This window comes from Corvus cornix, chromosome 3 (genome assembly GCF_000738735.6).
Source record: "Corvus cornix cornix isolate S_Up_H32 chromosome 3, ASM73873v5, whole genome shotgun sequence".
NCBI classification, from domain to species: domain Eukaryota; kingdom Metazoa; phylum Chordata; class Aves; order Passeriformes; family Corvidae; genus Corvus; species Corvus cornix.
In genome coordinates this window covers 7,796,749-7,819,519 of record NC_047056.1, presented here as the reverse complement: position 1 = coordinate 7,819,519, position 22,771 = coordinate 7,796,749, and the positions used below count along the sequence as shown (strand labels likewise).

General features: G+C 42.2%; 1 protein-coding gene across 1 annotated transcript in view; it reads right to left on the bottom strand.

Annotated features, from left to right (window-relative positions):
• The window catches only part of MACROD2 (mono-ADP ribosylhydrolase 2), an 893,899-nt gene that overhangs the window by 9,270 nt on the left and 861,858 nt on the right, over nucleotides 1–22,771 (bottom strand). The window contains exon 17 of the mRNA XM_039569268.1: nucleotides 1,208–1,291. Within this exon, the coding sequence (XP_039425202.1) occupies nucleotides 1,208–1,291 (84 nt within the window). The remainder of the gene's footprint in view (nucleotides 1–1,207; nucleotides 1,292–22,771) is intronic.

Here is a 22,771-nt window from a genome sequence, read left to right as displayed (position 1 = left end):
GGATTGGACCCCCAGTCCCAAACCCACTGCTGTTTGGGGCACTAAAAAAGCCCCTTCATGTAAAACCCAAAAAAACCCTGTATGTAGCTCTGTTACGCTACAAGAACTGACCAAGACAAGTGATAAAGGGTCTGCCTCGCCAAAACCTAAGCACCAGTATGCTGATTCCTGCCACTATTTCTTTACACACAGGATAAATCAAGAAGGTCACTTATTTTTTTGTTTACAAGGATGTTACACACTGCAGATTTTGAGTAGCTTCCTAGTACTCGGCCCTTGCTGGAATTTGCCACAGAGATAGGTCATCAGCTCACTGAGGTCAATGTTGGAGGAATGTAATTTCCAAGTCAGGAATTTTGGGTTGATTATGTCCACAAACCTGGCTGGAACTGCTGTTGGGTCAATAAAATTGTGGTTGTTTTATTAACAGTAAAATTTCTAGTGAGAGAACGGTTACCAGACTGACCTATACATGGACACTGAAGGAGGAGGAAAGGAAATCAGAGCTGACCTAGAATGAGACTAACCCACAACTTCAGAGTGGTTATACTGCCAAACACTTCCCCCTTGATGGACCTGGACCCTAGAACAGAAATTTTCAGAAATATCTTCTGAGTGCAGTATTAAACCCCCAACCTCTTGGCCAATTTGATATCAAGACCAAAACTACCCTGGGTCTAAAATATTACTTAGTTAAAAGGCAGGCAGTGTGGAACATACCAACTGAACACATTAACCCAATTAACTCAAAAAGCAGGGCTACAGTGCTGAAAGTTACTTCCGCCAGACTCACAAGACAGTAGAAACTCTCAAAATTACTCAGTTGAAGAGATTATAAATATAACTCAATTTTTTTAGGAGGAAACATATAAACAAACTCCAGAAAGGCAATGCTAGGTATCAACTTCAGGACAGTACACAGAATCATAGAATGGTTTTGCTTGGAAAGGACTTTAAAGACCATCTAGTTACACTCCCCTCCCATGGGTAAGGAGACTTCCACCAGACCAAGTTGTTCCAAGCCCTCGCAAGCCTGGCCTTGAACACTTCCAGGAATGGGGCATCCACAGCTCTCTGGGCAACCTGTTCTACTGCCTTGCTATCCTCATAGTGAACAATTCCTTACTAATATCTAATCTAAACATGCCCTTTCTCAGTTTAAAGCCATTACCCTAAAAAATTAATTAAAAACAATAGAACAACATACCATCCTTATTTGAAACGTCTGCTGCTTGACTTGCAAGGTCAATTTTCATAGGCTCCACAGAAGTTTCCTCTTGCTCTTGTATCCCTATAATATAAGCCAAAGAAGGAGAAAAATCAATACTCACAGTACCTGATTGATGTCTAATTCTCAGACTCCTCATGCCTGGTTTTTTGTTTTCCTTCTGGCATGCTCTTACCTTTGTAGACTTCACTGCTGTATAGTGGCACCCACTAGAGAAGAGGACAGAGGATATAGGGGGAGGAACATGCTTTGAAAATAATTGCCTGAATATTTTTAGCAATTCATGCTCTTTTTAACTGGGATTGTTAAAACCACATCGTGGTGTGTGCTTCTGCCTCCCCATCATTCTTTTCTCATCACTTTTAGAGAATTCCTTCTGCTCATAAAATGAAATATATGATGGGGACTTACTCACTGTTATAAAGTTTCTCTAGCTAGCAGAAAGAAAATAAATACAGTGAAAAGTTCAAATATACTAGGTATTCAGACACAAACTAGAATATGAATGTAGGAAAATGCATTTTATCACTATAACTCAACATTTTTATCTCTTCTGCCTCAGGTTTGTCTGGAAGCTTGCATTCAAACTCTAGCAATATTTGAAAAGGAAAAAAAAAAGGATTTGCTGTTTTAGACAGAATTCTACTATTCTGCCATTGGCTAAGAAGCCAATTTTTATTTACATTCCATCATGCTACTTCTCTACTTTTGTGGCTGCTGTAAAGCCTTTGCACCCATCCTGTGACTGAACTACAGGATATCAGGTGACTGGTCACTAAGTGATCCAGGCATTTGGGTGGTTATAATGAGACAGCAGAGTATAGTAAGGACTCAGATATTTCAAAAACATTTTATTCCTAAACTGAAATAATGTACCCCTTCAGCAACACAGATTAAACCTTCACCACCTCTGAAAAACCTCCTTCTTTTTCCTGTGGAATTCTGAAGTGGGGTTTTAAAGTCCACTGGAGTGTACTACATTTATTTTGTCCATAAAAATGTATCTACCATTGAAAATTTCAGCCACTTTTCCTTCTAATTTTATCTGCAAGCCAATGGTGTCATGGGGAATTTAGTTTCCTCTCTTCTTGCTGTGACGGCAATGCTATTTTCATTGGCAACTTCTGGCACACTACCTATAGAGTCACAGAATCATGGAATTGTTAAGGTAGGAAAAGACCCCTATGATCAAGTCCAACTGTTAACCCAGCACTGCTACATACACCACCAAACCATGTCCTCAAGTGCCACATCCACTCATCTTCTGAACACTTTCAGGGCTGGGGATTCCACCACTTCCCTGGGCACCCTATTCCAATGCCTGACCTATGGTCCTACCAAGCTTGGGGGATGGATGACTTTACAGTGATGGAAATGTTACTCATAATTTTAACAGACCTTACTTCTCATGCAGAAACTTTTCCATGGATCATTGTATCACGAGCTTCACCTCTTCCTCACTGGTTTAAAGTCATCTCCCCGCAGACACAAACAAAATGCCTGTAAACATCTGTGACTGAGAATGCTGCATATCTGCGAGTGCCTTAAATGGCCCCTTTGTGGGTGCATCAGACCCCAGATGCTTCTCCAGGGAATTCATGAGAGTGAGTGTGGTTATCTCCTGAAGTTTTTTATGCACCAACATCCCCAAGATTTCCCAGTGCTCGCCCACCTGTCTTTTTGGCTTATGCAAAGGATAAACCCAGGTGACCCCACACAAATATGGCAGGAATTTGTCAAGTACAAGACTGAGCAGGTGTTTCAAAATCCCTGCCTGACTTCTCCTGGCAAAATCAATATGAAATTTGAGGGACCATGAAAACACTGATTAATCAAGGAAGATACAGAGACATTCAGATTGTGATACATTTTGATTATCTGAGGGAAGCAGCTCTATGAAAAATAAAATTTTGAAAAATCACTGAATAATTGTGTGGGCTGGGAGGAAGCTTAAAAACCATTTAGTTCCAATCCCCCTGCCATGGGCAGAGACACCTTCCACTAGACCAGGCTGTTCCAAGCCTCATCCAGCCTGGCCTTGAACACCTTGAGGGATGGGGCAACGACAGCTTCACAAGACAGTATGTGCCAGGGCCTCACCACCCTCTGAGTAAAGAACTTCCTCCTAATATCCAGTCTTAAACCTACTCTTTCAGGTTAAAACCACTCCCTCTTGTCCTATTGACTGTCTCTACGTGAGTACAGCCTGCAGCCCTTCTCACCAAGACACCCTGATGTCTGATGCAGTATTTGGGATGTCTGCTAAACACCAATGTTCTCTGACTGGCAGCTGCTGCCTGTGACTCTGACTTTGACTCCTCTAAACCACCATCTGTTAACAAAATAAAGGAGATATGATATGACAGGTTATGTCTTGCCTCCCAGTTTCTCCTGTTGTCACTGCCTGAAGATGACCTGAAGCTCCCAGCCCTTACTGCAAGATCGTTAACAGCTGGCATGCCTGGCTTCACCAAACTGCTGAAAGGTTTCCCGCTTTCCATTTCAGAAATCTCTTATGCAGCTGACAGGTGCAAAGGTTTATTGGCATAGCAGGAGGTGATGATGATGGAGGCTAATGAAAGAGAAGGCATTTTGTGGACACATGTCCGTGTGTAAATTTCTGCACGTGTGCTTTGTCCCAATTCTCTCCCATTTGCAGGTATAAAATCAGGCATGGGATGGGGGATGGCAAGTCTAGAAAGGGGCTAGGAGGACTAACAACAATATCAACAGATCTGCAAAATTACTTTTTTCAGAGGTTTAGGATCATAAATACTGTCAGAAGAGTTGCTTTTGTTCTGCTTTTTCACCTTCTTTCCACGTCCAAAATGCTGATTCCCCATCCTTTCTAGAAGGGGATTGCTGCAGTATCAGTGGTTTTTTACACTGGGGGTTTATTGTTGGATATTGTCAGCAAGAAAATGATAGTGGGAAACAATGTTCAGGGTCAAACTAGGCAGAAGATATTTTAAACTTTTACAAAGCTGAGCACCACTGCAAATCTTGGGAAGAGGCTTGCACAGTACACTGTCCCATTTTTGTGAAGATTTACGGATTCAGTTAATATAAATTTAATTTCTTCCTTCATTATTACTGTGGGATGGGCACAGGAACATTCACTATACTGCCATGCATGTGGAAAGGGTACTATCCAAAATAGCTCCTCTGCTGTGCAGTCAATTCAAGTGCCACTCTGAGATCAGCTCAATTCACATAAACAGCAGAATTTGATCAATACCAGAAACTGCCTGGACAACCAATTTATTCATGAGGCCTCTCCCTTGATTTGATTGCTTCAGGTTAAAGCACAAACAAGCAAAGGATTTCAGGTCTCTACGCAGGAGCTGAGGGTTCCTGAAGGGGAGGGAGCACGGGAGATACTGCTTTCAATATCAATTCCCATTTCCAATTGCGCTCCTGCCAGAGCTCATTACCTGAGCCCTTTGCCGACTGGTTACACAACTAGCTCAGCACTAAGAAACAATGGGCTCCTGGCATGGGCAAGCAAGGCTCCCAGCCTTTTCCAATGAATAAGACAAGTATATACCAGGAAGATAGAAATCTCTGTACTCTTATTTCATCTCTTCTTTTTCCCCCTTAATAGTCACAATGTTACTTGTTCCATGTGCTTACAGTTAATACATAATTCTCTCTAGAGAAATATGATTTTTTCCCCCTCTAGATTCATGTACTGTTTACAAGAGTCACATGAAGTTGTCGTAGCTCTTCATACCTTAGCATCAATTTAAAAATTGACCAAGCATAGAGGTTAGACATCTGTTTTCCAAACTCCCAATAAATTCTAACAAGTAAAAAGTGTAACTCTTGTCCTCCTCATCACCCTCCTTCTCCCTTTGGACAAGGTTTACATTTATTTCAAGCAATAAAAGCAGGCAACAGCGTAGGCTAAGAAGCTGTAACAACCCAAGAACTGAGTTTCTGCTCTGAGCTGCCTGCCTTAAGGATGTTTATTCCTCTTTGATGAGTCTCAAGGGGGGTTCTCTTGGCAGAGCCCAGCCTTCAAGACCAGCCTTGGCATTGGGTGTGGGTAAGGGATGTCAAGTGGGCTCTGAAACAGGAACCTGGGTTCCTGCTCTTAGTTTCTAGCTGGTTAATAATGTCAGGGACTCCCTTTAAGACAAACAGAAGAAAAAGTTTCATGTGTAAATTAGTTCTGTCACTGTAATCACATACTCCATGGTAACTTAAATCTTAAAAAATTCCCCAATTTTAGAAGTCTTGTAATAAGTGGGAAATCCTGGCCCTAAGATCATTCTGAATATTTGAGGGACAAAAGAGTTGTCAATATTACTACAGTCCAGAAAACTACTATTTTTACAGGCAAAATGGCAATGCCATTATTCCCACAGCTGGTCTGCTCAGCAATTTTGGGTGTCGCCACAGGGATTCAAATAAAATACTATCCTGCTCCTGGACAATTTGCAACCTGAAAAAATTAATTAGCTTTAAATTATTTGTGGAGCAGTTGCTTTTACTTGTGTTACATACTTTGAAAAAATTACCTCTGTCATTATGCAATATGAAAACCATGTTACAGCTATTCTGAACAGCCCAGATTTTCCCAATTCATACCCACTGAATAAAATTTATTGTTTTGAGTTTAGCTGTAAACATGCTTCCCCTAATCTCAGACCTGAGAGTCAGGTGTGTTAAAAAAAAAAATCCAAATTTCTCTGTTTAGAATTGGAAGGTGCCATTTTTCATCTGCAGTAACAACAACAAAAAACGAGAGACAAAACTCTTCTGACCAACAGCTATATTGTCTTATCTGTCAAAACCAGTTCCCATTTTCTTGCTCTGCAAATAGCCAGTTGTTTTTTTTCCTTCTTTCCAGTAATTTCATTGTAGCGCTTTGCTAATGTGACTATCAAGCCTTCATGTACTTTGTTTATGGCTGTATTTTAGTACCATTATAAATGCTGCCTCATTTAGAAACTGAAGCTGTCTGTGATACAAGGATTCTCTTTGACTCCTGTTCAATATCCATCTGGGATGACTGACTCTTTTAATCAGACTGGATTCTACCACATCAAATATTTATGCTGTCTTCTTGTATGGCTCTACAGGTATAAGCACCCAACCTGCTGCTCTCAGGGCTCTAAGAAAAAAACCAGCAATCATTTTCCATCTCTGCTTCATTACGTTCAAGCTGGAGGGCAGTCTTCTCCCTTGCTGTCCTTCTGAAATGCACAGGTCAAGCTCGACAGCTCTGAATCTGCAGGAATGGCACTGCCACCACCATGCCTCTCGCTATTCAGCGTGGCTCAGTAAATAACAAACAACTCCATCTGTTATATCATGGAATATTACACCTTGATCAACTACCATCCCATCCCCAGCAATTATTTACCACAGATGAAAGAAAACTCAAGGATGCAGATTTCAGAGGAGGGTGTGCTGGCTACTGTACCAGCTTTGCTGGGCTTTTCAGGGCACTGAGCGAGCATCATTCCGGATTCTTTCTGCAGCCCCTTCATTGTTAAATGGAGTGTTTACCCTCTTTTTTGGCATTTTGGCTTTGTTTTCCAAAGTAACAAAGAGCAATGAATCTCCCTGTCCCTCCAGAGCAATATGTGTCAGTTCAGCTCTCTGGGTTTGTGCACACGACTGTACCTAAAGGCATTGTGCTCCCAGCCACTGTTACTTCCAGCTCAAGCTGAATGGCAATTTTTCAAAAACGCATTTTAAAAGTGTCTAAAATTTGCTTATCCCTATCCCCTTCCAGCCCTTTATTAAACATACTGTTAGTAAATCTCATTGTGCCTACCGTTTTCCAAAGGTGGGAATGGGAGGCTAGTGAGGATTGTCACTCAGCAATATGGTCCATAAGAGCCATAAAAATTTGGCACATCTAAAATAATAATAAGGTACATTGGTATATATACCTAAGGTATATAATAATATAAGGTACTTTGTTTTAAGGAAAGCCTTTTTGATTTTTTGTTTTATTCTGGAAAAGGCCTAGCTATGTAAAAGGCTGTGTCATTGTTTTCCAGGTGCTCTTTTTCTGAAACATCTCATCAGAGAAGAAGCCTGGAGCATAGAATGTCTGAAATGGAGCACACAGAAAATTTCATCTGATCCCTCAATTGCTGGCTGTTAACACAACTAAAATGTTGCCTGGTTGTGATCAAACTAGTAGATCACCTGTCCTGAATGGCTTCCAAAGCACTTGTGTTCCATCCCTGCCTACAAATAAGGCAGATAGCATGCTCAGTAACATTATGACAAGGGAAGGGAACAGAAATGGTATGATTATTTACCTCTCTTTCCCATTCAGTCATTTTTTCCTGCCATTTATGAAACTCATGAATGATTTGGTTCAGTTCCTGATCACTACCTGCCTCATCCTAAAAAAACTGTGTAGGTGTGAGGAATAAGAGCACTATGGGACCCTTTTGTGTAAGCCTCAGGACATCTCCATATTTCCTAAGGCATGCCTTTCACTAAAAGGAATGATGCCGGGCATTCAGAAATATCTTCTGGATTCTGTGGCCACGTGAGTCAGCCACCTGCTGAATGATACTTGCACCTCTACTCCCATCACAACATCAGTGTTCACCACACACTCACCATGCTCATCACCACATACTTGGTAGCACAACAGTTCTCTCCAGCAGCTTTAATTCCTCTTTGCACCATTAATCTTTGGTGCAGACTCCTGGCCTTAATTTTGATGAACCAATGCGGGAGCCCAAAGGCTTTAATAGGCCCTTCTTTCCCTTCAGTCCACCCACTAAAAACCAGAACAACTTAATAGCCTGTGCTGTCATCAGCAGCACATACTCTGCCCCTACTCCTTTCCAATCTTGCATTCACTGTATTTTCTGAGCACTTCAAATGATCTTGAGTAAACTGCAGAAAAGCAGACTGTGATAGCAAAGAGATCCTGGATCTCCTAAGCAGGACGGATTGGTCAGAATGTGATACTTTATTTCAAAAAAAGGGAAAGAAACTTTCCATTTTTCTCCAAAGGAATCACTCCAAACATAAAGGAGACTCAGACAGTTCTCAGATTTGAGCAGCAGGGCAAGAACCAGATGGGTACCTGTAGTGAACAGAAACAATATTTATAATTGAAAGTATAAGGAAAAGATGAGGAAGAAGAGGGGAAGAACCTCAGAGAACCTCAAACTCCTGAAGAGCTGGAAGTTAGAAGAGTTCCTCTCAGGCAAGCACCCTCACCTTTCATGCAGACCTACTTCATCCACACAGGGCAAAAGGAGGCTTTGCCCAAGCTTATAATAATGTACAGAGGAGGCTTCTCATCCTTCTGGCTTGCAACCACTTATTTCTGAGGCCACTGCTTCTGAAAGAGGTTACTGCTAAGCGAAAGAGGAGCTTTAGAAAACACTCTGTTCAATTCCTTTTCAAGGAGACTATTACCAAAATTATGAAGAATGAGCTTCAAAGTAGCAGTGGACAACAGCTGAGAGTGTATGGACTTAAATGAAATGCAGTAACAATATATAATGTGGAAGAAAGATTCTTCCCTGATATTTATCCAGAGACCCCAACCTAAATTTTGCAGGTTAAAATAAAACACAATATTTACATCAAGGAGAGGCACATGAAGTTGAACAAAGTTTTGCTAATAGATGGAACAGGTAGGAATAGGTACGCTATAATTCTCAAACCTTTTGTGATATAAGTATACCACAGCCAACATGCAAAGTAAAAAATATTTTTAAAACCCCAAAACAAATAAAACCCACCACAAACCTCAAAATTTGGATAACCAGAGATAGAGCATACTTGACTGAAATGTCTTGCTATTTGGAAAGAGCACTTGCTTTTCTGAAGGTTCATCAGCTCCTGCCCAAGTACTCTGTTTTAATTTTAGAAAACTGTTAGCTTCCTAAAACCAAGGTGATCATCATATCATAGAATCACAGAATCACAAAGTTGGAAGAGACCTTCAAGATCATGTAGTCCAACCCTCAACCCTGCACCACAAAATCAGGCCTAAACTGTATCCCTAAGTGCCACATCCAGATGGCTCTTGAGCACTTTTAGAGATAGTGACTCCACCACATCCCTGGACAACTTATTTCAATACGAAAGCACTCTTTCAGTGATTTTGTTTCTCCTGATATCTAATCTGACCCTCCTCTGGCACAGCTTAGGCCATTTCCTCTCATCCTTTCACTTGAGACATGGCAGAAGAGACCAACATCCACCTCACTACAGCTTCCTTTCAGGGAGTTGTAGAGAGCAGTGAGGTCCCTCCCTGAGCCTCCTTTTCTCCAGGCTAAATATCCCCAGTTTCCTTGGCTGCTCCTTTTAGGACTTGTGCTCCACACCCTTCACCAAGCTCTGCTGCCATTCTCTGGATTCGCTCCAGCACCTTTCTTTTAAAAGTGAAACACACTTGCTCGTAAAGAAGCAGTAATTAGCAGGACTCAGTAACAAAGACCTTACAGATGATCCTTATCACATCTTTTTCTCCTGCCAAGATACAATAATTGTGTCAATAATTAAATAATTATAATTTTTCAAAATTTTTTCAAAAAATTCAAAAAATTTTTCAAAAAGCAATTAAAGAAAGTGTCTTGGGACGTTTTTTAATCCCATTCAATTTTTGATTTTTTGTTTTGTGTCAGGGGTGGTCACTGGCCCTCTCCCTCCTCCCCCTCCCCCATCCCCCTCAATGGCTCTGGGAGTATCTCGATGGGTGAGAGCCAGTCTGGGGGCTCCTGCAAAAGTTGGTGTCGGAGGGTGCGCAAGGGGCAGCTCTTTCCCTCTGAGAGGGCGATTCGGCTGGCAACGCAGCATGGTGTCTCTGACCAGGGATACTGTTGCTTTGTGGTTTTTGCCTGTTTCTTTTTCTTTTCTTTTCCTTTGGCACTGTGACTGGGCTTGCTGGCTTGCTTCTTTGCTTCTCTGCTGTTGGAGAGCCCAGAGCCAGTGCATGCCACTCTGGGACCCAGCAGCACTCTGTTCCTCTCCGGGGGCCGCCCCCCTCTGCACAGCCTGCACCCAGGGACCAGCCATCAGAGGTGAGCTACCCGCGGGAGCAATTCCCCACTCGTCCCTGCCATTCTAGCTTGCTGCTTCCGAGGTTCCTGCTACAGCTCATTTCGCTATCCAGAGGGGCACCGGGATCAGCTGCCCCTGGGGCTTTGCAAAGGAAACCCTTTTTCCATCCCTTCCGCCGTCTCACCCGCCATTACCCCGTGAGGGAGATGCGGCCGAGCTCGCGCCACAGCGCCCCCTGCAGGCGCGGGGGAATCATCGCAGCCGCCCTGCCCGGCCGGGAGCACCAGCCCCCTGCCGGCTGTGAGCGGAACTGCACCGAAGGGAAACACTGCAGCCGAGAGAGGCTGGTGCTGGGTTTCTGCTCTGTTTGTTGCTGCTGCCGGTGTTGTTGTTTGTTTGCCTTGTTATCCATATATATACTAGTAAAGAACTGTTATTCTCTTTCCCAGATCTTTGCCTGAAAGCTCCTTAATTTCAAATTTATAATAATTCAGAGGGAATGAGGTCATATTCTCCATTCCAAGGGAGGTTCCCACCTTCCTTGGCAGACACCTGTCTTTCAAACTGAGACAGAAAGGTACTATTCTTTCTTTTTCTTAGCAGAACCCTGTTCCAATTCCTTCAAAGCCAAAATTTTACAGTCAGCTTTAACTATATGGTGACAAATACAGATCTGCTCTAAAGGACTCATTTTGTTACTGAGCTCCTCACCTATTCAAGTTCTCAGGACTGGTTTTTTCAGATCTTGATGGTGACTCATCAAAACAGAGCAGGTGTTTAAATAAAACACACACACAGACACACATTTGTGTATATCTGTGTTCAAGGGCAGTAAACAATTTTTCATAAATAAATTGCTGGGAGTTGTTTTCTCTCTGTAAAGAAGGGAGTAGGCAGAGAGATGGATATGTTACCCAAGGCGATACTTCCCACCCTGCTCTGAAAGCGCCTGTGGAGAGAAGCCAAGGCTGAAATCTGGCTTTTGGAGACCCATGTAGCTTTTGCTGTCAGAGGATGTCATTAATGCTGATGGCTGCCCTGCTTTCTCCTCTGAAAGCCTGGCATCCTTCTTCACAGCAGTGAGCCAGCCTCAAAGGAATGGGAGGAAAAGCAAACATACTGAAAATGTGTATTACCTCCTAAGCATGGATGCCATTTTTAATTTCTGCTGATAACTGGATGAATATAAGAGCAAAAAATTTTATAGCAGTCACATGGAGTAAGATGTTTCCCCAGCAAATAACAGGACTAAATCAGAGGAAGGGTTGCTCTAACCTTCAGCTGCTCTATGCCAGCAGGGAACAACCACATCCTTTTCTGAACAGAGACTGTATATAACTAAGGCATGTGAGGACCTAAATCATGAGTGGTGATTTGAACCCTAAATCAAGTGTGGTGAGGCACTGGCACAGGTCGCTCAGAGAAGCTGTGGAAGACTCACCCATGGAAGTATTCAAGATCAGGTTGTATGGGGCTCTTAGCAACCTGGTCTGCTGGAAGGTGTCCTTGCCAATGGCAGGGGGATAGGAACTAAAGAGTTTTTATGGTCCCTTCCAATCCAAAACACTGTATGATAACAGCAGTGCCAGACGTAATCACATGCAACATATTCCCAAACTGAGACAAGACTAAAAGAACAACCTCCATACTATGGCAAGCAATTCAGCTGCATGGTGGCAATCATGCTCTTCTACCAATTTCAGTGGCAGCTCTTAAAAATCAGATTTCTTGGGGACGAAGGAAAGTGCACAGCCAGACACTGCCAGCATAGTTGGTATTTAACACTTGAAACACCCACCTGTCCTCCTGACACTCATCTCCTAGCATGAAGCCAAGAGTATTTCCAGAACACTGAAAAGCACGGTGGAGAAGATCACTCCTGTAGGTTGCTTTAGAATAAAGTAATCCACCAGCCTGGGTGCTAACATCTGCACCACAGGAGAGTATTTCCACATGATGATAGACTTGGCCAATATTTCCTGGCAAGACTAAAGACTGGATTTAGATTGTCAAATTACTGAGTTTTATTTGCTCTGTTTCTTGAAGAAAACTTTAGGACCGAATTCGAAATTACCAGTGTGAAACAGAAAAATTTTGCCCACAACAGAGCTTCCAGAACAGTGATTTGGCAGGCAAGGAAAAACCAAGTGTCAGTGCTGGCAGTTGCACACTTGCTTCTTTTCCTTGCAGAAAGCCATCATGCAGTGTTTTCTAAAATTGTAAATGCTCTTTCTGGCTCTATGGGAAAGAACACTGATATGCATCACAGGGTGTGAGATAAAACGTGCAGTGACACTGGTGCCTTTGATTTTTCTTCTATCAGCTTAAATTACACAAAGACAGCTGCAGATTTTTTCCTCTAAACTTTTTCACATTTCATTCTTTGTTTGGTTCCTAAATTCTAGGGTCTAGCTAGGACCTTATATCAGAGACAGGAATTTACATTTAGATAACATAATGCAAAGAATACTAACAACCATCATCCTCCCTCCCTATTAACAGCTCCAGAGCACTTCCCAACTGACCTCAGATTTGTGAAACAGGGATCTGACTTGTTTGCTTGAAACTGAACAGCTCTTTCTCCAGTTAGGAGAAATATAACATAGTTAGGGGTTTTTTTTGATGAGTATTTGTTTGTGTCCTGTCCCTTCCTGCTTTTTCTTGGTTTTAGAGAGTCTCACTCCCTGTGCTTGTGCTGCATTAGTTTCTAGCCACGGAGGTGGCTTCAGTTTGTTGTTTGGGAAAAAGCCTGGGAAAAGAACCTCAGCACAGTAGTAACTGCAAGAGAAAGGCTACTGTGTTTTTCAGAGTCACCTAAAAAAGTAGTTAGCAGACACCACCAAGAACAGCCTTCTGACTTCAGGACACTTAAGAGAGGCAGCTTTTCTTCTTCTCAACCCCTATGCAAGGACTCAGTAGTAGTAGGCAGGCAAAGAGCTAGCAACATGCATCAGAACTACAATAAATTGCTATGGAGAAGTCCTCAGTCAGGTTCATCATCTCTGCCATCTATCAGCACTAACACCCAGGTCCTGTGATTTATGAAATTTTCCACTCAGTTTAGGTGGAGGGGGCATGTGCTGTGGGCTTTTTCGTCTCCCAGAACACTTTATTCCAAACAACACTTCCCCTTACACAACCTCATTCCCACTGCTTGAAGAAGTCCACCCTGCTGTTAGCAGTCACTCTGGCAACTTTACAGGCAGGAGAACAAGGGCTCAGAAATTTACAGAAGGTTTCACATACATCAGACACTTATTTGTACCAAAAGAGAGTAAATTTAAACAGCAAGTTAGACCAAGTCTGGCTTACGGCTAGATTGTTACTGCGACATTGGGTAAAAACTGGAGCAACTTTTTTGGAAAGCCGAGGCACGTTTTTCCTCAACCACCCTGCCTTCACTCCCTATTATTGAAAATTTCTCAAAGTTCTGTTGTACCTCCCGGAACCAAATAGAAACTGGAGGACTGAACAAAAATCTTTAAGAAAAAAAAGAGGGGGAAAAAGAGGGGGACGAAACTGTCTCAGTATGTTTCTTATCAGAGAACACACATTCAAAAAAATGAAGGATTTTTCCCTTTAGCGCTGGAGATCATATCCCCTCTTTCCAGCAGTCTTTTACCACAGAGGTTGTTCCAGATGCCAGCACACATAGGTCAGCATTTTCAACAATAGGTGACTAACGTTAGGAGAACTTTAAAAGCGAGTTTAGATCCATTTTTTTCAAAAGCTCCAAGCTCCCAGCAGCTCCAGCTGGCTTCAAAGGGGGCTCACTTCACAAAGTGTTCTGGATGTGCTCAGCATTTTTGAAATTCAGGGCACCTATTTTGAATCCTGAACATGGACTTAAAAAATCCATGCCAATTTTCACTGCACTAAGTGACACCACCTCTTTAATCTGTGCTTAAAAAGCTCAGTGACATTATAACCAACAATCTGGCTTTTCCCTTCTTTTTGCTTCAAGAGAATTTGCAGAACTCCTAATAAAACTGGTGTCTATCATGAAAACTGGCAGACTTGAATCTAACATGGTAACTATAATTTTCCTTGAAACTAGTCAGGAACACCTCCTTAAATCGTCTTAGTATGGATAACATGGGTTCCTTACAAAAAGCTGTCCTGAATGTCAGCCAGAATACAGCAGCCAGGGCTGTGGGATATTCAGAAATACCACAGGCCATAGAAAAGTACTGAATCCCAGGCTGGCATGCTGGAGTACTTAGCCCTTCCCATAATGCCAGCTCCCTGCTGCAGGGTGCCAGACAAAATAAGGGCTTATATTTGCAATCTTAGCACCAAAGTCAAGACCTCTACCAATTAAGCCAGAAGAGAATAACTGTATTAGCAGCTGATAGTGGCAGACTTCTGTCCTGCTAAAGCAGGATGACATGCACACATTAAAAATACTTCCTCAAGCTAAACTTCTTCAGACTGCTTGATCTGGACCATACTTTTCAATTTATTAATATTAAGACCTTCTTAGCTTAGGAACTTGAAGATGCCTAGAGCCTTTCCATTATCTTTCAAGTATTTTGAGCTTAGGAAAAAAAAACCTGACATAGTGGTTCCAGCCTTGGGTCAACAAGCAGCAACATCTCCCCTCTTCTTCCCTTGAATACCCACAGCTGGAAGGTAATAGAGAGCTTTTGCCTGCACACAGCACAAGGGTAAGAATTAGAGGCTACAAGCATGCTCTCTACAGATGTGCACATGGCCCAGGTCTGCAATAACTGGTACTGGTGTAAGGATTGTCACTGCCCACAGTCTCCACAAATACCTTGGCATCTCTTACTTTCATGGGAACTACTGAAGCTTTCAAAAGAATGCAGAAGTGCTAATCCCCTGATGCAAGTGACTTCAGCCCTGACAGACATTTCCTCAGAGTCACAGATAAAACTGAAGGACTAAGCCATAAAGGATTAGGAGATGTGTCACCTAGAATTAAGTCACTGGCCTTGAGTCATGGTTTTGTTGGGCACCGAAAATAGCAAATTTCACCATCTTAAAAACAAGTTTATTATGTTTCTTTAAGTATATATAAATGTATTTTAGATATATATTTTGATTTCCTGAGTAGGCTTAAAAGTCTAGATGACTCACATGGTATAGTTTCCATTTTTTACTACACTTCAGTGCACTAAAACCCATCAATCTGACTATCCGAACAAATTCCTTTCACAACTGTGCACTGGATGTTTATGTAGCTAAGAAAATACAGGAAATAAAATAAACACCTTTATGGGTCTCTTCATGTAGAACCTATTTTAAATGATACAGACCCTAAAAGGGGAGAGGCTGTTAGACAGAAAATTGGTCTTTGCCTAGAAAATGTACAGCTCATGGCAAATCCAGATCTTCCCTACTTAGCTGTCTGGTTACTTTGATGTAAGCACCAAAAAGAAGTCTGTATGTGAGATGTGCTTTAAGTCCAAAGTCTGTGGCATTTCAAGTTAGCAGGTGTAGAGATTATTTGGGGTGGTAGGGAAGAAATAAGCCTTGTGCCTTAAAGGGCTGTTCCAATTCACCCTGGATATCAGTGACAATGTTGAAAATAGATTGAAAATCTTATGAGGGACCCAAACACTGATCCTCAGCCTGATAAAACCTGCCATAATATGGAAATGTTGTGCCAGGCTGGAGACTGGCAGAAGCCCTGACACTGCGACAAAGCCATTGCAGCTACTGCCTCCTGCAGGCAGGGTGTGGTCCTCCTGTACAGGGAACCCACTGCAACAGCACATGTGGAGTCCCATCAAAATATTTCTAAGAAAACCTTCTGTCTTGGGGTGACTTTATGATGTGTATCCCCTATCGCCGCTCTATGCCCAGACATGATTCATGTGTCTTTCTGTGTCTTTAAAACTGGGTGCGAGAGAAAGAAAAAAAGCCAGACAAACTTTTCAAAGCAGTTTCGGCTCCAAGGATACAGAGGTAGCTGCTGCTGCTGCTGCAGAGCGGTGGCAAGCACCTTCCTGCTTTTCCTGGCTCTTGGCTCCTTTTCTCAGAAGAGAGAGATGGAGAGTTAAACTCATTTTTTTCCTGGGACTTTGGTTTCTTCTTCTTCTCTTCTGGATTGTTCAACAATACCAGAACACACTGGGAGACTTTACACCTCAGCCTGGAGGGGCCCAACCTGATCCAGGTCTGAAGAGGAGAAAGCCACACCCACAGAAAGGACTCTGAAATTTACCAGGTTCTCTCCACAGCGAGAGGTTTTATTATTTAGCATTATTCTTTTCCCATTGCGCATTGTTTCTGTCAAATAAATAGTTTTTTTTCTTTCACTTTCCTCTGCGGAATTTTTCCCAAACCTGGTGGGGGAGGTGCAGATGAAACTTGCCTTCTATCAGAGGATGTTCATTTTGGACGTTCCTCCGAATTTGTCTCAAACCAGGACACCTTCTCCTGAATCAAATTATGTTTTGCTTTTCCTGGTTTAAAAGAACAGATAGTTTAATGGGAAATGTCATGTTTTCAGGGAGTCATACAAGTGTATCCTCTGAAGCTCAAGATTTCCAGAGAAATGTTGCTGGCTCTTGCCAAAACTATAAACTGAAGATACCAGATTGCTGTTAAAAAAATTAAAAGAAAAGTGAACCTCCCCCCCAATTTAAAAGGACATGAGATTTTTCAATTTCGTCAGACATTTTCATGGAGGGAGGAACAAGAAGGAACTGCTTCTGATTAGCCAGCAGGAAGCATTTAAGAATGTGTTTATTGGTCATTCATGACACGAGTACTTCTGGTAGAGGCAAGCAAGCTATTTTTTAAGCAGCAGGAGCTGGAGGAAGCCTGTTGGTCACAAAGGATCCATGTATAAGACAGTGGTGCCACTGTGTTGGCAGCCCATGAAAGGGATGCTCCAACTAGGCTGATGAGCATGCAAAATCTTGGAATTTAGGCTGTGCACTCCTTGGGTAAAGAAAACTGTGAAGGGCACTTTAAGTTTAGAGACTGAACTGTATAGCAGTAATCATTAATGACGATAGTAAAAATACTAATAGGTAAAAAGATCCTGCTTATCCTTCTGTATGTTTCCTATCAGCAAAATTCTTCACTTAAGTTTCATTTCCTTAACAGAGAGCAATTAATACCCTAAGCAACAACTTAATAGTGTATCCATTAACATACAACAGAAAGTATAATGAAAATAGACCCAAATTAAAGTTCTTGAAATTCAGTTAACCTACTCTTCATCTCATGGCGTATTTACTATAGCAAGCTTAAAAGTTTAGACCCATTTTATTTCTGCCTGTCCTCTGATTTACAAACCCTGAATTAATGCAGCTCTTTCCACAGCCCAAACATGAAAGAACTGTACAAATAGCTGAAGGAAATGAAAAGAACTCTAGATGCTATAGATCACATTCTGTGCACAGAATGACTTCCCAGAGTAAGCCTATGTAGCGTGCTTTTTCGCATTCATCATTACAGTCCAATCCTTGGATCACTGCTGTCGTGGCCATGTGCAGCTAGGTTTCCACTGATGGAGCAACGCTTATAACGAAAGGCCATCCCTCCCAAGGGGAGCACAGCAATGATTTGAATATCAGGCCTCAAAAAGATAGCTTTATTTCAAAAATTTTAGCAAGGGCTGCTAGTGGGCCAATCAGTCTAAGTAGGCGATGGTTTATAGCAACAAAACTGTGAAGTCTCTCCAGAAACTAGAAACCTGTGAAATGTGGGGAAAAAGAGCTGCCTTCTTGCCAAAACAAAATTCCTGGTTATATTCAGTATTGGATCAAAGACAAAGTATTTTGCAGAAACACAGTACTTGCACAAACCTCATCATGAAGGCTTTGGGGATGCTGAGTGACAGCCCCCCTAGTATCCTCAGCCACACTGGCTGAGCACAGCCAAGCCTGAACCATCCCCTTGCCCTTCCTCCAGCTTCCCTCTGGACATACCCTCCAAATTCTGATTTATTCCATGTTATCAGCAGTAGGGATGCTCCGTGAGCAACTGGGGAGCCCCTGCAGCTCTGGGCAATGCCTCCTCAGAAACTCCCAGCAGCAGGGCAGAAGAAAATCGAGGTGTCAATTCCTAAGTGTGCCTGGAAATTGTAGCTGCTCTCAAAGCTTTAGAGCCCACCTCTCCTTTCCCAAAGCCTGCAGCAGACCTAACTACTTGAAGCTCTTGGATACAGCACAGGGATACCAAAAGCATGGAGCAGCTTCAAGCTTTCTGCATAGGTGTCCTTTGGGTCCTGGGGTCATAGAATCATAGAATGGTTTGGGAAGGGATCTCAAAGATCATCTAGTTCCAACACCCCTGCCGTAAGTCTTTGCCCAAAGATTTTTGCACCTCCCAGTCAATTAAGAGAAGGTGCAAAATACCAGAGAAATGACATTTCCTAGTGATTCTGATAAACAGAGTATATAACCAGGTACTTTAAAAGCAAGCTTTGAAATGCCACTGGCTTGCTTTGTTCTGAGCACAGTCCCAGGGAGAATGTCAGGTTGCATAACTCATTTTTTATCCTTACACAGAGGAGCTCTGCTAAGTGCCAGCCATCATAAAAATACTAACATTCCTTTTAGTAGAAAACAAATAGAAAAGAAAAATAAACAACTCTTCTATAAGAAAGCCAATTAGCACTTCAAATATTGCCACATGGTCTATAAACAGGGATGTTAATACACCAGGGAGCTGTGCTCCTCTTCAGCCACAGCCTGAGGTATGCAAATGGAGGGAGCACCATTACAGAGATAACACTCGCCCCCATGACACAAACCTACACTGTACATTCATTTAGACACATTCTTTGCATTTTATTTCCCTCAGTGGCTTAAAAAAATGCCAAGAATCAGATTAGTATATGCAGAGCATTTTAATCTAGCCTTAGATAAGGCACTGTCCTCCTCTGGGCAGCGAGCACCCAGAAGCAACATGAAGGAACGTGTCAGGGAGAAAACTGCAGTAATTGAAGTCACATCCTCTGTAATTGCAAGGAAACCCCCTCACACATTTCCCCCCATCATCCATGGACATTTCCATGTATATACAGCTAGCCCTTTTAATGATATTGAAATATCTTTATCTTTATATAAATATCTTTATATAAATATCTTTATATAAAAAAATATTTATCTCCCAAGCAGCTAAATTAGTAAGCATTTAATTCTAGTGATGCAAACACCTGATGGCTGGATGCTCTCATTTACCTGTAAATGCAAAACACCAGCCACTGAATTCAATTATGTGGCAAATGTCCACAGTTATCTCTGGGGTATTTGGAATCCCACACAAAATCTGTGCTTCACATGGTTAAGCAGCTACCTCTCATATTTTATTCAGAGAGGGAAGAAAAGAAAAAGTTGTGCTTTGTGGTTTTTTTAAAATCGCATTTGCAGCTGTACAGTTAAAGCTTACAGATAAATAATAAAAGAGTGTTATGTGTCAATGCAGAAACAAATGATGTTCAGTGTCAAACACAAAGCAAGATGCAAATATATTTTTCTGTTAATTAACCTTTCATTTCAACTGCTCTGATCTTGTAAATAAAGCTTACAAGCTAGTTTCAAACAAGTGTGGGAAATTAAGCAAACAAAAAAAGGATCCCAAACCCTAAACCAAAACACCTTAACTCAATGGTCTCCTAGTACTGGTTAGCTAATTATATTTGCCATTTGTTATTCAGGGGATCTAAACAGATTAAAACAGGTTAAAAACAACAGGACTCAGGAACTGGCCCAAGGGTAAGAGCTCTCTGAATAGTACCAGACATCAGTTGCTGTCAACCACTGCCAAAAAACAAGGGGCATTCCTGAATGTTCCAAGAGACAAGAAGAGGTTGGGCAGAAGGATAGATGAATGAGAGGACAGACAGATGGAAAAGAGAGAAGAAAGAACAAACAACTAAATAATACTAAATAACATTCTCCTGCACTTACATGTGCTTCTAAGGATTTGCTTTCCAAGCACTTTGTTGAAAATGTTCAAGTCCTTAACTGATCTTCTGGAGGGCAGATAAAGGGGCCTGAAAAGCATTAAGCTAATTAAGCAGGCCTGAGACATGCTTGATGAGATGGGAAAATACAAAGCTTTTGAAAGGGTGAAAAATCTCCAACCATCTGGTAGTGGTATTGAGAAGAAGGGGGAAGGACAAAGGGGCAGTGTGCAGCAGGGAAGTACAGAACTCCTTAATTACTGGGTTACCAAGACCATTACTGCCCCAAATGCCTGTGAAAGCTCACAAAATTAGCTTAGAAAGCTCAGCAAAAACAACATCTCTTAGTAAGAATAGCATCTTCAGGAAAGCAAATGGGAGTAGCTTTCCCCAAGATACATCTGCTAATTAGAAACGATGGGTAATAGATGTGGATGGCGAGGCTCCCAGATGAGAACAAGACTATTCCTGGTGACCTCTCTACCTGTCTCTTCTGACTGCTGCTTTCCAAGGCCCCACAGATGGTGTTCTCCTTAAATTAATACCACCCTGCCAGACAGAAGGAAGCTTCTGTTGTACTTGGCAATACAGGTGAACAGCCTCCATTTAGATTTCAAAGCAAATGCCCCAGGTGTTCCAGCAATATGGCAAGCAGCTGATGTGCTCCAGCCTCTTCAGGCCTGGATAAGACTCAGCTGTGTTTTCTTATCTCTAAGACTAGCTAGAGAAAAATCACAACATTCAAAGGGCAAACTTGACACACTGGAGCAAAATCTGAACTATCTTTGCTTTAAATGGCCTTGTCAGCTCTGAGCTGTGAAAGTGCCAGTGCCATCCTGCCTTCTCCTCTTGGAGGAGATGGATATGTATCCAGCTGATTACAGGTGCAGGTTAGGAAGGAGAAAGCTGGCTTCGGTGCCCAAAGCTGTGACCAAACCTTTGCCAAAAAGCATTGCTGTGCTCATTCTCACTTTCGGGATGTGAATATGTGTGACTGGTTTCCTTCCCTCCTACGTGCAGATCCTTCTCCAATTTTTTCAGCTGTGCGCTGTTATCCAGTCAGATTTACAAGATGGGCAAGAGAAAGCTATATCCATCCTTGAATGGCAGTCATTACAAGAAGGAAATGGTTCTGGCAATCTAATACATTGAATGGCACTGCTTCTTCCAGGATCAGATATAACCCTCAGATCATGGCTACCTCTGGTGGTTAAATATCCCATAGCAGTTGTGATAAGAACAAATGGCATTAACCATATTTTACAGCCAACTCTTGACATCAATATGTCTCCTCCAGGCTCCCCTTGAAAGTTCTTTTCCCTTTGGAAAGATTTCCTGTGTCTTAAACATCATTCCTTTAACTTAGTACCATTAAACACTGGCTGTGCTTAATGCCAGAGTGGAACAGTTTCATGAGCAGATTCTGTGATCTCTGTATGCATCAATTTCTAAGATAACTTGGGTTACTTTAGATAGGTACAAGATATATATGTATTTCTTATCATCTGCTTTTCATGCTCACACACTTCAAGAGCCAGCTGGAACTGCAAGTGGAACTGCGTCCAGGAAATTTATTCCCCTTTGTCATGCAGGAAGCAGGCAATATTAGAAATACTGTTTAAAGACTTTTTCCTTTAACTTTATTTTCTTTTAAAGCAAAATTGCCCATATTGCAGTGCTAGAAGATTCAAAACCAAGCTACAAAAGCTTGGTTGGACATTTACCTGAAAACCAGCTGTGTTCCAGCTGCAGGAGCCTGCAGTACCACTGTGTGGTTACTGAGACATATCAGTAACCTCCCAGTTAACCTCAGTCATCTGCAATTCAAGACTCAGGTTTCTATGTGCAAGCAGACTTATGATGATACAGGTACTAAAACCATTGAAAACAGTTTAAAAAGACCACAATAGCTGTACCTACCACACACTGGACAGTTACTGCTTTGGAAGACAGAGAGATAAACCAAAATCACAGAGGATGCCAGTTTTACCAGACCAAGATGAGTGTGGAAGCTGTTAGCTACACTCATGTGAGGGTAATTGTAAAACATCTGCTGTCCCAAGGAGGAAGTTCCAAAAAATGAGAGCACAGCTCTTGTCTCTTTTGGTGACCCAGCTTTGTAGATCAATGTGACAATCAAACAGGAGCTCCTGATATCTAAAGGAAGGACTGGGTGTGCTGGTAAGGGTCACAGCAAAATGCCATGAATCTGTGAGGTGAGATGACAAGAAGTGCCAAGGGCTTAAATGAGATGTGATGGCGGCAGCCATGCAAAACGTGAAGCAATAAGCATCTGAACCCAAGTGAGGGAGAGGGACCATGCCAGTGCTTACAAGTGGCCTCATACCCTGTTGATCAGAGCATGCTGGAAATAAATCTGAATTAATGCTGGAAGCGTTCCACCCCTGATCCTTGTGTCTTTGAGATTCCTGCAAAACAGCAGGAAGCCCCTTTCATTGCTGAACAGCACTAATGAGAATGTGTCACCTGCAAAGACCTTTCAGTGTTCAGAAAAGAGCAAAACAAAAAGCAGTGAAGCGGCTGAAGACTCATAAAAGAAAGTCCTACTCAGTTTTCTGACCTCTCAAGACCAGCTGGGTTGATGCAGGCACCAAGCTAAGGTACTACCACCCCAGAGAGGGGGTGATGCTCAG